Source organism: Hyposmocoma kahamanoa, unplaced genomic scaffold, assembly GCF_003589595.1.
Source record: "Hyposmocoma kahamanoa isolate Upper Pololo Valley unplaced genomic scaffold, ASM358959v1 100021, whole genome shotgun sequence".
Classification (NCBI taxonomy): Eukaryota; Metazoa; Arthropoda; class Insecta; order Lepidoptera; family Cosmopterigidae; genus Hyposmocoma; species Hyposmocoma kahamanoa.
The window spans coordinates 532,040-546,267 of NW_020653200.1; the positions used below are offsets into that span (position 1 = coordinate 532,040).

The 14,228-nt window shown below is 37.7% G+C and overlaps 1 protein-coding gene across 1 annotated transcript in view; it reads left to right on the forward strand.

Annotated features, from left to right (window-relative positions):
• The window catches only part of LOC113239171 (sushi, von Willebrand factor type A, EGF and pentraxin domain-containing protein 1), a 175,165-nt gene that overhangs the window by 150,246 nt on the left and 10,691 nt on the right, over nucleotides 1-14,228 (forward strand). Inside the window, exons 9-13 of the mRNA XM_026476079.1 lie at nucleotides 7,828-8,004; nucleotides 10,827-11,125; nucleotides 11,853-12,087; nucleotides 12,606-12,779; nucleotides 13,778-13,957. Coding sequence (XP_026331864.1) covers nucleotides 7,828-8,004; nucleotides 10,827-11,125; nucleotides 11,853-12,087; nucleotides 12,606-12,779; nucleotides 13,778-13,957 — 1,065 coding nt within the window. The remainder of the gene's footprint in view (nucleotides 1-7,827; nucleotides 8,005-10,826; nucleotides 11,126-11,852; nucleotides 12,088-12,605; nucleotides 12,780-13,777; nucleotides 13,958-14,228) is intronic.

The following is a 14,228-nucleotide window of genomic DNA, read 5'->3' on the forward strand; positions in this document are numbered from 1 at the left end:
GGCGGCTACAGATCGGACTATGTAAATATACCCTCTGGTATGCCCCAGGTACCGGTCCTGGGTCCATTATTCTGTAATACCTTTTTATATGACATATATACTTGCATAACGCACTCAACATTTCTTATATACGCCGATGATACAAAAATATATCGCGCAATAAAATCTGGAAATGACACCATGTATCTCCGAACGATATTAATTGTTTAGTCGAATTTTATAAGAAAACCCGTATAACAGTTAATTTCAATAAATGTCAAGTAATATCTTTCAGTCATAGCCCTTGTCCTATAAAGCACATATATACTATGAATGGTGCTCAGTTGAGTGGAATGGAACTTGTCCGTGACCTAGGTGTTCATTTAGATCACAAATTATATTTTAGTCATCATATTGACACCATAACTAGTAAAGCTAATATATCCCTCGGTTTCGTGATAAGAATGTGCTCCTCATTTCGCGATCATTTCTTAATTTCAAAACTTTTAAGTCATTTTCATCTTACGATGACATCTTTAAGAACAATAATGTACTACAGTTAGAACAACGGCGAATTCTTCTGGATATATTGTATATGTACGATATTTTAAACTCAAATATTGATTGCCCTGAAGTAATAGGTAGCCTGTGACTTAATACTCCGAAAAGGCGTACACGACATACTCGACTTGAACACGTGCTAACTATGGAAAAAATTAAACTCTATCACGCATAGGGTACACTTACAATACAAATTTTGTAGACTTGACCCTTTCAAATTAAATAAGACCAGTTATAAATTTATCTTAATTAAGAAATTAGAGGACAATCAACACATCATCACATCACATCAATCACACAAACACACAAACACGCACACAGCACCATTGTCACTGACTTCCCTATTTAATTCGACAAACCAGCTAACTATACACTATACTACTACTTAAATTTAAAACACCTATTTGTTTTTTCTTAGTGGATACATACAATTGCTACTTTTTTATGTTTAAATTCTTTTTACCGACTACCTTCTAAATAACACGGGGCGATCTGTTATTGGCCTTACAAACAAATTTAATTTATTTTGTTAAATATTATTGCAGAAACGCCGTTGATTGTGTGAAATAAATAAATAAATAAATAAAGTTGGTTTTGAATATTCGAATAACCGATCCATGCATAAGTTTGTTTGTTGGACCAGTGGTCCATTAATCTATGCCAGAATTCCTCTGGGATCCGTATCAAAAATCAAAAATCTGAAAAGCAAGGTTTTAGGTAATCAAGAACACATGTTTAAATAGCACAGATATAGACATATTTTAAAAAGACATGGTAGATAATAATTAATTGGAAGTAAGGAGCAAAACATGTTCCCTATACAAATGGGGCAGTTCTTAACCTGTACGTGCTTGAATATCTGAGCTTTAAAAGTCGGGCTGCGGAGAGACGGCATATGCTACAAGTTCCCGTGACTCGTACAAATATTTTGAAGGTTGCTCCTTTAACAATAGCAGTAAATAATATAATTAATAGCGGTTTTGTAGAGATCGACGTACATGCATGCTCATTGTCGGAAATCGCGGAGGTGACTTTGCAGTCTTTTAGAGATGTCTTTGTAGAAGTTAAGTACCAAGTTCTTAATTTTTCGCGATTGCTTTGGAAATTAAACCTTTTTTTCGGATCTAAATCGCATATATTTGTCATGGGACCTGTAAAGAGCCCGAAACAATTTAGATCCGGACAAAACGGAAACAAGAGTTTAGATCCGAAAAAACCTTCCAATTCCAAGAATTTTAGTTATTGTATTAAATTTTAAATATTCTTTCAAATTTTGCAAAAAATATTGTGTTACAGATATAAATTTTATGACCAAACTCTGTAATAAAGAATTCGCCGAAACTCAATTTCAGTAGAAAAGTCATCAATTCGACGACACAAAAATGTTCAAAGTAATTTTATACCAAAATATTGACTAGAAAATCTTTGGACTGTGACAAAAACCGTTGCCCAATATCCACTATATAGAGCAACAGTTTTTATCAAAGAGAAAATATGCTACATCAAAATAATAAATAAAAAACAAGCTATCAAATTTTGATTTCGTAGGCTACCGATAAAGCCATGTAGAGAGAAAATTGATGTCCATTTTCAAATCAAAGTCATTACTCTACAAGCATAGTTTAAGAACTTTTTTATTTAAATAAGAACTGGTGATTCGAGTTGCTAAGTAAATCACCGCAATGAAATTTGTAGGTCGGAATAAATAACTAAAGTCAAAGACATGCGAAAGCTTCTTCATCGAAAAGATCTACATCCTTTAGTAGAACTTCGATCGATAGGTACAAACAACATCATATGAATATATACATGCATAAATTGACGCATGAATATAAATTAACATATTGCAAAATGCGATGTCGTACTACTGAGCCAGTGTGTCAATCATCTAATATTTTTTATGCGCTTCATACGTTTATTTTACTGTTATTGCGAAATATCATGAATGGGCATACGCTCATATACACGCTTTGCGAAAGTTTCAGCTAGCGTCAACTTTAACTGGACGTTGCCTCGATGTGTTGATACAACCAGACTAAGGTGAATTGAAACAATACGCACTGACGGAACATTATCATTAGCAATCAAGGTCAGCATAAAACGCTCAACAGATTGCGCTATGTATGATTGATAAACTATTAAAGCCTGCACTAACAAATATGTCCTTAATTCTAAGAGCGTATTAGCTTAGTAGGATCTCTTCTCTACTTCTTAATCTCTTGTTGGAATGTTGGATAATACCAACTCACGTAAGCAAAACCTAGAAGCAAAAGATTGCTTAAGTAAAATAAAGAAAATACATTTATTTTATGGACGCTTTCGCAACCATAGTTCGCAACCAGTTGCGAAAGATAACTTTTTACTTTTTGATCGCAACTAGTTGCAACTCACGAGTATTTTTTCTTCGTTCGCAACCAGGTTGCGAAAAAGGAATTTCAACTTTTCAAAATACGTAGTTGAACTACCACAAATGACACCCCAAAAGAAAAATGGAAACAAAACGCAAGTAAAAGAAAAAGTAAAGACGCATTATCAAAACTTTGGTAATGTATCAAACTGCATCTGTTACCACGTGATGATTACATTCTATATGTGTACATTTAAAAAAAAACAAGACACTAATAAATAATTACAAAAGAAAATCACAAGCAAAATTCACACAAGACACAAATCACAATCATTAAGTATATACATAGATCGTGTGTATGGCGCCAGCAGCGCTAACAAAAGTGTTGAGTGGTACTTAAACCAAGCGGATACTTTGACTGCTCTCAAAAAATCTGTTATCAAAACGTGATATTTATTGGTTGATTTAAGTAAGACTTGATAATTATCCTCAGATTATTGAATGATACATCCCTAAAAGTATTAAATCACAACACTTCACTAATGAGTCAATATCTGGTGCTTATAGTAACAAAAAGCACGTTTGACATTTTTCAAAATAGTAGTTGTTTATGACTTTCAACACTTTCTTCGCGCAACAATCCCAGTTATTCCCCCAGTTGCTACAAATTTATCAGTCCTGTGTAGAAAATTAAATTTAAATCATTTGTAAATTAAAATAGTAATATGTTGTCCACTATTCATCTTCACTAGGAGTAGAATCGTATAAGTGACAAAGGATGAGCTTATCCGTTGAAATTACAGAAACCTGCCTTAGTTTAATTTAGTTTAATCTTAGTCGCCTTTTCCGACTTCCACGGGTGGAGATGGAGTGAGGTAATCTTTATTAGTTTGTGCGCATTGACCTTTGCGCCGGAAAGTATTGAATAAATAAAAATACTGCAAATATATTTCCGATGTAGTTTTCGATAAGGCGCGTGGCGAGTGTAATTTGCATTTGCAGTGTAATTTAAAGAAAAATGGGGTGGCAGGGTACATGGGCGGAGCGATAATGGGATTTATTTGAAAGCTTTCTTAACAACACTTTTAGACCATCCCGCCATCTTCGCATCGGGTTGTCGACCATCTTGTCGCATCCACTGACTGGTATTACAGTTAGTTCTATTGATCCATCACAACTATAACATGTCCCAGGTTCGATTCCCGGGCCGGAGAAATATTTGTACGACCTATATTTTTTATGGTACAAATACCATGACATTAAAAATTACAAGTTACAAAGGACATACACAAAGGTGAGCTTATCTCTAGAAGAGATTTCTTCCAGCCAACCCTAGCCATGGTGAATAAACTAAGTCTGCGGGATATTACTGTACAATTAATTTATTAAAATTCAAATGTAAATATAATTATCAATGACAACAATTTAAAAATGGCTGAAATATAAACCTACATAAACTATTTATTGTAGTGTGTGCTAAATGCGGATCGTCGAGTAGTAGAATATTTTTTCTGTTGAAAAAATCAGACAAACTTCTTGGAGTATGAGCCGGGCACTGGTATGGGACGCCACACGTACCGACACACTTGCCCCATCCCATCTCCAGCACACCAGCAAGAGAACTGGCTACGCAACGGAGCTGGCGTAAAGAATTAAAAGTAATAAGTACCAGGATCTCGGCTCCGCCTACCTATTTCGAAATCCTTACCTGTATGTTATTAAAATAAAAATATTCACTACACTTATAAAATCAGCACTTAAAGAATTTCAAGTAAAACGTCTGTTCGACCACTAGCTGCAATGTAATTATTCTAATACACCTTTTGGGCGGTGGATATTTTATTTCAATGGTGGACTGTACGTAACTATCGGAAACTCATCGTCCGACCGGAGATACCAGGTCAATTTAATAGTGCGTCCAATATACTGCAGCGTTGTAGTTAACATTCGATCAAAAGTGAGCTCTTGATGGAGCAACTTCTGGCTGATTGCTTCTCAGTTGCCAATTAAGAACACGGAAGATTGCTTCTCAATTGCCTATAACGCGTGACTGAAACGCGACACGTTGCTCACCACCTCAACGCCCGATTATGTTTTCGTACGCTTGATATAATAAAACCACACGTAATCGTACGTCACAACTGCTTTTATTACACGAAAGTCATAAAAATGTCCACCAGGATCCCCTAGCCTAATCCCAGGCCATGGGATGTTGTTGTGGATATCCCAAAGATTCGCTCAAAGCGTTACGCTTCCATATTCCCTGCCTACAGACGTGTTCCCTGAACGTTATAGCTTGGACAAGGGTCCTTGAAAAGTCAAAGCGAGAGTGAAGACCTGTCTTGCAGCGTACAGAAACTCATGTATACATTTATTCATTTAGTGGAGATTATACGTTCATTTAGCAGAATTTCCTGCGTGCAGATTTGTTCCCTCAACGTCATAAGTTGTGCCTTTTCGAGGCGAAAGTGAATAAGCATTCTTTAGAAGTGCATGCTTCATCGTCGACCTCGTCGTCTCTTTCCATCAGGTGAGATTGAGGTCAAAGGCGCACGGACATTTGTTTAAAAAAAAATTTTAAAAAACCAAGGACACAAAACAAATCATCTTTATATGTATAGAATTCATCGAGTTTCCGTAACCCTAAATAAATATGAAATAAACTCGATTTTTGACGATTTAAAATGTAACTTGTTTACCTGTGAATTAAAGATATATTTATATTTTTGATTTTGCATTTCATGGTCAGACTGATAGTGTGGTTATACAGATTATTTTTTATTTAGTAGTCTTTAAAAATGTAGTCACACGGTAGTACAATAATTAGTCTTAACAGACACGTTATGATCGGTGTAAATTCAAATAATAATTTAGTATACTTAAACATAATGATAGTCAACATAATGATAACAAGTCTGCAGTCTGCGAGCATGTCATGGATAAACCTACACATTCAATGAAGTTTGACAAACCCCAGGTCCTTGCAAAACAAGTCCGTTATCTGCCCTGGATGCTGCGAGAGGCCATTGAAATTAAAAAACATCCTGATTTCAACAGGGAAGATGGTTTCTCTGTACCACCAGTTTGGGATCCAGTATTTCCTCTAATGAAAAATCCCAAACAGACATAAGACTGCAGTACTAATTAATATGTTTTAGTTTATTCTAATTTCTATTAATAATTAATAATAAATTAAACTTAATAAAAATTCTTTCAATAAAATAATTTGTAAAACTTAATGTAGCGTAAATTGGAATGTTTTCTTTGTAAAATTAAAAATAAGGTATTTAAATAATAATAATTGTAACTATAGTGAAAAAATAGGGTTGAAGACTGTACCACCTCAGTCAACCGTGACCATGGGACCTGTAAAAGGCCCGAAACGTCGCGTCGGTTTGTTTGAAAAAACAAATATACGCGATTTAAATCCAGAAAAATAGTTTCATTTTCTATAATGATAGTGTTGACCTTCAATGCAGTATCAAACATAAAGAGAATCATTTATTTAAAAAAATGCACGTTTGCAATAGATCAATTATATCTATGAGGATCAAATAATTTGATCTTTTTTTTTTTTTTTTTTTTTTATTGCGACTCGACAAAATGACTGCACCGCGCCTGATGGAAAGTGCGAATACAGTCCAGAGATGAGAGTAACGGATGGAAAACACAAATATCTTCACTCCGTCACTATCATTTTGCCGGTCTGGCCAAATGCACTGGATGTACACCAACTGATCCCTGAACGCGATTCGCAAAAGCGTTTCACTGTGGAGGGTTTTCCGCCGTGTGTACTGTGGTCGCTATCCAGTCGGCACAGAGCCTACCACAACGCTAAGCAGATGGACACTTGTGACGCCCTCGGTCGCCTCTTACGACCCCCACGGGCATGTATGGGGAGGCGACAATGTATTCTTAAGCCGTCGCCCCACGGCTAAAATCTATCTGATCTAGGTTTTATGGTTAAAAGTCGATACAACCTCAAATAGCTTTGGTTGATTTCGCAGTGAAATTGTTGAATCAATCGCTATGGAAAAAGTGTATAGTAAAATTGAGGATAAACACTGATTAGTATACGGTGTGAAAACACGATTCCTAAAAATTAAAAAAAAACACGAACTTACCTCGAAATTTTACAAGAAAACAGCCGTATTCAATAGGTACTGTAGCAGGCAGCTTAGGTTTTGTATTTACAATTGTAAGAAAAATAGTGTTGATGTCAAACAGACATGTAGCAATTCGAAACTAGATTCCAAATTGAATACACGATACAATTATATTTATTGAGTTTTCTTATAAAAGTACGTTTACGCAATCCAATCTGAGCTACGTTACGGCTTCTATAATACTTTACATACGACGGGTCTAATACAAAAACCACGAAAAAAATGTCCCAAGTCAACCTATTCGAAATTTAAATTGTAATGTCATCGCAATATCGCGCTGTCAGTAGAACAAATGAAGACTAAAGCGGAGTGTCGCGCTCTGTATACGATTTTAGCGCCTTACAAGTGCGGACACTTTTTAGCGCGGACCCGACGTCCATATAATTGTAAGTCAATGCATATACCAATGATTTTTTTATATCAACTGAAGTAAATAGAACACGTATATTACACGATATACATTATACAAACGGTTTTAATTTCATTTGTAAAAAAATAAATGCTGAAATACAGCCAGTGTCCCTGCTGCTCGTCCCGCGCAATAGAACGGATTCAGTACGGGAAACCTTTGAATTCCAGCTGATAGTGATCGACTCTTAAGTCAAAAAGCATCAGCGAATGTTTCACTACAAACTGTTACAATATTCACTAATTTTGTTATTAACAATTCTAAAAACAATTTTTGACTGCGACTGTATTATTTAGAACCTGCACCTAGCGCTATGAATATAAAGTTGAATAATTGCAACTTCGAAAACATTCTTCTGTCTACAGTGCCTCCATCCTGTGGAAGTCCAGACAAGCTCCTGAACACCACCATCGTGGGGGACAGCTACCAAGTCGGAGCCAGCATCGCGTACAGATGCCCTGAAGGTCACATGCTCATTGGAGATCAGACTAGGGAGTGCAAGAAAGATGGGTTCTGGTCTGGTAGAGCTCCTAGCTGTAAATGTAAGTTGATCAAAAGCCGTAAAATGATAAAAAGAAATGTGTTGTAACATGTCTACCACAACGGAAAATAACGACCAGGTGTTGGCCGCCAAGTAGGTACTAGCAGTCCATTACATAAATGGTATTGTACTGAGATAGTCAATATCTGTACAGCCTATTTATAATATACCGCCTCTGTGGCCCAACGGTTTCCATGCTGGTCTGCCACGCAGAGATTTCGGGTTAGATTCCTGGGCCGGGAGAACTGTTTGTATGATCTACATTTATTTGTCTCGTGAGTTGGGTGGAATTTGTGTGTGTGTCCATGGCACCCGCGACACAGGGTTTCCCTGTTTTTTTATTGCAGTGCCACACAGAGCTTTAAATCGCAAAGATCTGAGAGGCACTGCTACTGCGCCTGTCACACTGGGACATAAGTTGACAAGTCCCAAATGCATGTAATTTGACCAGCACTCACACCAATATTACTGCTTGGTGGCAGAAAACGGTAAGGTGGCAGTGTTTCCCTGGACGAACTCTACAAGGAGCTCTACTGCTGACGGGACGGACAAGTCTTGCGCCTCAGGTGCAGTGCCACTCAGAGCTTTCAATCGAAAAGATATAAGGGACACTGCCACTTCGCCTGTCACCTTGAGACATAAGTTAACAAGTCTCATGTCTGTAATTTCACGACGAACCTTGTCCTTCCTTGAAAGCCGAAACAACGTAATGCAAATGTTACCTGATCCATAGTTCGCCTAATTCCGCTGCAGTTACAAAGCATCTACATTAATTAAGTATGTATTCTATGTACATGACTCATGTTAAAGCTGTTTGATGCTAGTGATTCCAAATTGCTCCTTATCAGCTCGGGAGGGCAAGCAAAATACTTAATGTGTTAAAACTGGCATAATTATAAACGCAGACACACCTCTACAGTTTCCTACAGGCAGGAATTTCGCAATTACTAGTTCCTAGAAACTTGAAATTTCATCGAAAACTGCAAAGTTTTTCAGTTCGACTATTTTTTCGTATAACCGTAAATAACAGCGAGAACTGTCGCAAAATAGACGACTGCAACTCAATGTAATTGAGTTTGGACTTGAGCTATTTACGTTTGCTTTGTTTATGTGCTTGTAGGACTTATAAATATTGCATTGGACTTAAGTATTGCATTTTCTTTTATACTTACCTATCGGCACATGAAGTTAGACGAAAACATCGAGTATATAACTAAAAATAGAGACGAAATAAGGGCCATCCATTTCTGACAATTCACCAGGCAATGCTATATATCACTTTTAAATATCAACTCTGGTTTTGCACTGAAATCACAAATTAAAAAGCTGAAAACTACTAGAATGGTGAAAAATACCAAAGAGAGAAGATAAATTTTGTTTTTGTTTTGTATAATAGATGTACCAAAAACAATGTGTTACATACTTAGTACAGCGTCAATAACTGACTTGTGTGTAGGTACGTCTCCGTATATTAAAAAAAATTCTGTTTATTGTAATAAAAATAATATCTCTAACTATGGGGGGCTGGTCTATGCCGTGGTGTGGGAAAAACAGCAAAACATCTAATTACGAAACAAACGGATTACATTTCATCGATAATTAAATATTAAATATGTAATTTTTCAATTTCCGTCCATTATAGCAAAGGTCAAGTTAAACTGGTCGATCTGAAATGAGACAATTGACGACACCCGTCAATTGTTTCGAATTCGGGCTGGCCAATCGGAGCACATTTGTCACCGTAATGATTTGGCAGAATAGTTTTCAAACAAAATAAGTGACACTTCGTCTCTATTTCCGGTTACGTGCTCGATGGACGAAAATTGCAATTAAAGCAAGATTACATTAAAGCAATGGATGATGAACATGACACAGAGTCGTTACTATTAGGAACAAATAACGACGAGTGTTGTGTTCATTAAGACATAGGAATAAAATAAAAAACGCTCTACAAATACAATATATCATTGTTATTATTATTAATTCGTGCTCACACTCAAAAACGCACACACACACGCGCACACACGCACGCGCGCACACATACACACACACTCGCACGCAAGCAAGCACGCACGCATGCACGCACGCACGCAGGCGCGCGCGCACACACACACATACACACACACACACACACACACACACACACACACACACACACACACACGTTTATCTTTTGTAACCATCGAGTAGAGTATTGGTTATGTAATCGACATAATTTGTAATAATAAGCATAGTTTTAAGTAGCAGTAGAGCTCCTTGTGAAAGAGTTCGTCCAAGGTTGTACTGCCACCTTATCTATTTCTGCCGCCAAGCAGTAATATCAGCATTACTGTGTTCCGGTTTTGAAGGGTAAGGGTGCTGGTGAAATTACAGGCACATGGGACTTGTCAACTTATGTCTCAGGGTGACATGCGCAGTGGCGGTGCGCCTCAGATCTTTGCCATTTAAAGAGCTGAGTGGCACTGCAACTGTTATGGACAGGCTTGTAGCTTACGATCAGGCGCACGACTTGTTCGTCCCGTCATTTGATATTATATAAAAAAGTAAAGTTAAGGCTTTATGTAAAAACTTTCTGTACTGATAACCACGACACAGACCTAGCCTAGTGTGGTTATGTATGTATCACAATATTTTATTTTAGACAGTTAAAGAAATGTTTTTATTTTTTTTTGTACTTATGATATTATATGACGATGAGGATTAAGTGTAATCGTTGCGTACTTCCCTACTCTATTTCATTAGGGGATTTAATTAGTGCCGTTCTTTAATTACTTATATAATTTTCTAAGATAAATTCTGAATTCGTTTTTTTTCTGACAACAGATGTAAACTGCGGGAACGTCACGCCAATCCAAGATGGTGACGTCACTCTAATCGACGGTAGAACAACGCACGGAGCGAGAGCTCAATACACCTGTAGAGAGAATCATACCCTCGTAGGTGACGCCGAGAGAAATTGCGGAGACAAAGGAATGTGGAGTGGCGAATCTCCGAAGTGTCTCTTTGACTGGTGTCCAGATCCTCCCCCAGTATCCGGGGCAACAGTAGCCGTCAGTGGACACAAGGCTGGATCCCTGGCCACGTACACTTGCCAGAACGGATTCATATTATTTGGAGCTCCAGTGAGTATTATGGAAAATTTACTGAAACCTCTATGGATTAATATAACTTTTTTATCGAGTTCTTAGGTTTTCGCGATTGTTACACACAGGAAATGAACTATTTTTCCAGATTTAAATAGCGTTATATTTATTTTCGTATATTTGTTTTTTCACACAACTTATTTCAAAAAATACTATAATAGTCAATTTTTTAAAATAAAGAAACTTTATTTTAAAAAATCAATTTCAAAAGTTAGCTCTGCTTTCGCTGTATTCTTTATCGTGGTCTCCTCAACGATATCTGAAACGCATAATATGGAAGTCCTCGTCAACACGAACAACAAGAGCCCAAACACAAGATCGATCTCAAGAAGAGAAAAGAGTTGCGCAAACTGTCGAGGAGTTCCTCTCACCTGTCAGCCATTTTTATCATCAAGTCATCTCCAGGTCACTAAAACATTTATCTTTCATTGAAATTACATCTATGCGCCAAGTTTTATTAAAATCGCGGAAAGCGGGTGAAACTCAATAAACTGAATGTTCCCTAATTTGCCCTTAAAGGTGGAATATCTTCTTCAAATCTGAATGGTATTACTACTGAGGTACGTTCTTTTGAACAAAAAAGAATCGTTCGTGAAACATAATTACTGTTAACATTGACATAAGGTGTAACCAAACATAGTCTTACCATTTTGTTGTTGTATCTTCGGCTATTAACAAATAACCTGATTTACCTTGTTTTCTTCAGAGCGTAACCTGCACCCTAGGTGGCCTGTGGGCCGGTACTCCTCCATCCTGCAAGTACGTGGACTGCGGTACTCCTGCGCAAGTGCACAAAGGTTCTTTCAGGCTCCTGAATGGCACCACCACCTACGGCTCGGTGGCACAGTTCACATGTGAACAGGACTATTGGCTGGCCGGTGTTGAAGTCCTCACGTGCAACCGAGATGGAAAATGGTCTCATGATATTCCATCATGTGAATGTAAGTAAATCGTGAACTTTTATAAATGGAAATCTATACAGCCTTGCTTTTTTAACGAAAGTATCTGACACAAAGATCCTTAACGATAATATTTTGTGTCTGTTAGTGGCGCTTATTGCAAACATGATTCGATTTTTTGAAGATCGATTGAAATATACACGATTTTAGCAATTTTTTGTATCGATTCATTGCAATACGATTTTTAAGCATATCGATTCGAATCTTATAATACACAACATCTAAGCACAATGAGTTGCCACTTGATATTTGGCGATTGTCACTACTTTTGTGCCGAAAAGGCTGTCAATTTTTTTTTTTTGTTTAAAATGTGGAAAGGATTTTTATGAGATCTGTTCTAAATCATATGATCCGATCAGTGAATCGATTTAGATGCAAATGTTCCATTACAATTCAAAAAATCAATTCAGCCGTTGTAGCCGTAACTCTTGCATTATTTCCATGGTAGAAATGGTCCAAAAGTTTGTAGTAGATGCTATAAAACAATGAATTTTTTGCAGTGATAACATGCCCAGACCCCGAAGTGCCAGCTGGCGGATATATGGAGGCATACGACTACAACATACATTCAACCATCGACTTCCACTGCGAAAAAGGACATAAACTAATCGGTGAACCGAGTCTCGTCTGTCAGTCTGATGGAGAATGGTCCGGAGAATCGCCTAAGTGCGAATGTAAGTGCATTTAAGAGTCTAAGATAGTATAACTAGGTATAAAAAAAGATGCGCCTACTGTCATTAAAATTCTATCGAATTGATTTTTCAACGACTCATGTACCCATGTCCAAGTCCCACGTATCATCAAAAATCTCCGAGCTCCATCATGTACAGGCCTAATGTGGTGTTCGGTAACATTTTTTTTTATAATACCAAGTGACGGGACGAACAAATCGAGCGCCTGGTGGTAAGCGACACGCCTATCCATAACAGTTGCACAGCCACTCAGAGCTTTAAATCACAAAGATCTGAGGGCACTGCCACTGCGCCCGTCATCCTGAGACATAAGTTGACAAGTTCATGTGCCTGTAATTTCACCAGCTCCCTTACCCTTCCAAACCGGAACGCAATGATGTTCACATTGCTGCTTGGCGGCAGAAATAGGTAAGTTGGTAGTACTTTTCTGGACGAACTCTTTGATGAGGAGCTCTGCTACTACTAACGAGTCTAAGGGTCGTATTCCAGAACTCTACTCAATGCTCAAGTCAGGACTATTGCAGTGAGCACTGAAAATCATACTCAAGGCCTTGCCATTAGGGTCGTATTTCCAGTGCTTGAAATCATACTCAAGTCTGTTCAAGTCCTGACTTGAGCATTGAGTAGAGTTCTGGAATACGACCCTAAGATAGGTGGTATAACTAGGTATATAAAAGCGGTATACGTAAAATTGTATACGCGTACTGTCTTTAAAACTCTATCGAATTGATTTTTCAACCACTTATGTAAGTATATCCATTATCAAAAATCTCCAAGCTCCATCATGTACCGGCCTATGTGGTTTTCGGGTACACAAAAACGCTGAGCGCACAGCCATGTACCCTACGTAACCGAAAAACCGGATGACACCAGTTCATGATAGTATAGGATAGGTATCCTAAAAATGGTACATTGTAGGTAAAAACCACAAAACTGGAATGTCATGAGTAGGTTTTTTAAGACACCTTATTCCTCCTCAGATGTGGACTGCGGAAAACTGCCATCCTTACCATACGGGTCAGCGGATCTCCTGAATGGCACAACGCATCTCGGCAGCGTGATCCAGTACTCGTGCACGACTAACTACAGACTGGTGGGACCCGTACGCAGGATATGTACCGAGGAACATCAGTGGAGCGACTCCTCACCCCGCTGTGAAGGTACTTAAATAACCGCTCACGCGATACATGCAGCCGTAGACGCATACCACACCTAGAGGTGCCGGTGATGATTTTATACCGATTTATCGGATATCGAAGCTATAACAGATAAAAGAACTAATATTAATTGCTATTTCGGTAACTACTCTAGCAAACCATAAAGTTTTTAATGCCTGGGTCTGTCATTTAAAAAAATAAACAACTTCAAAAATACGTCACGACATTCGTGTGTGTTATTGTTTGGGCTGGTCATTTCGGTGTTTATTTATTG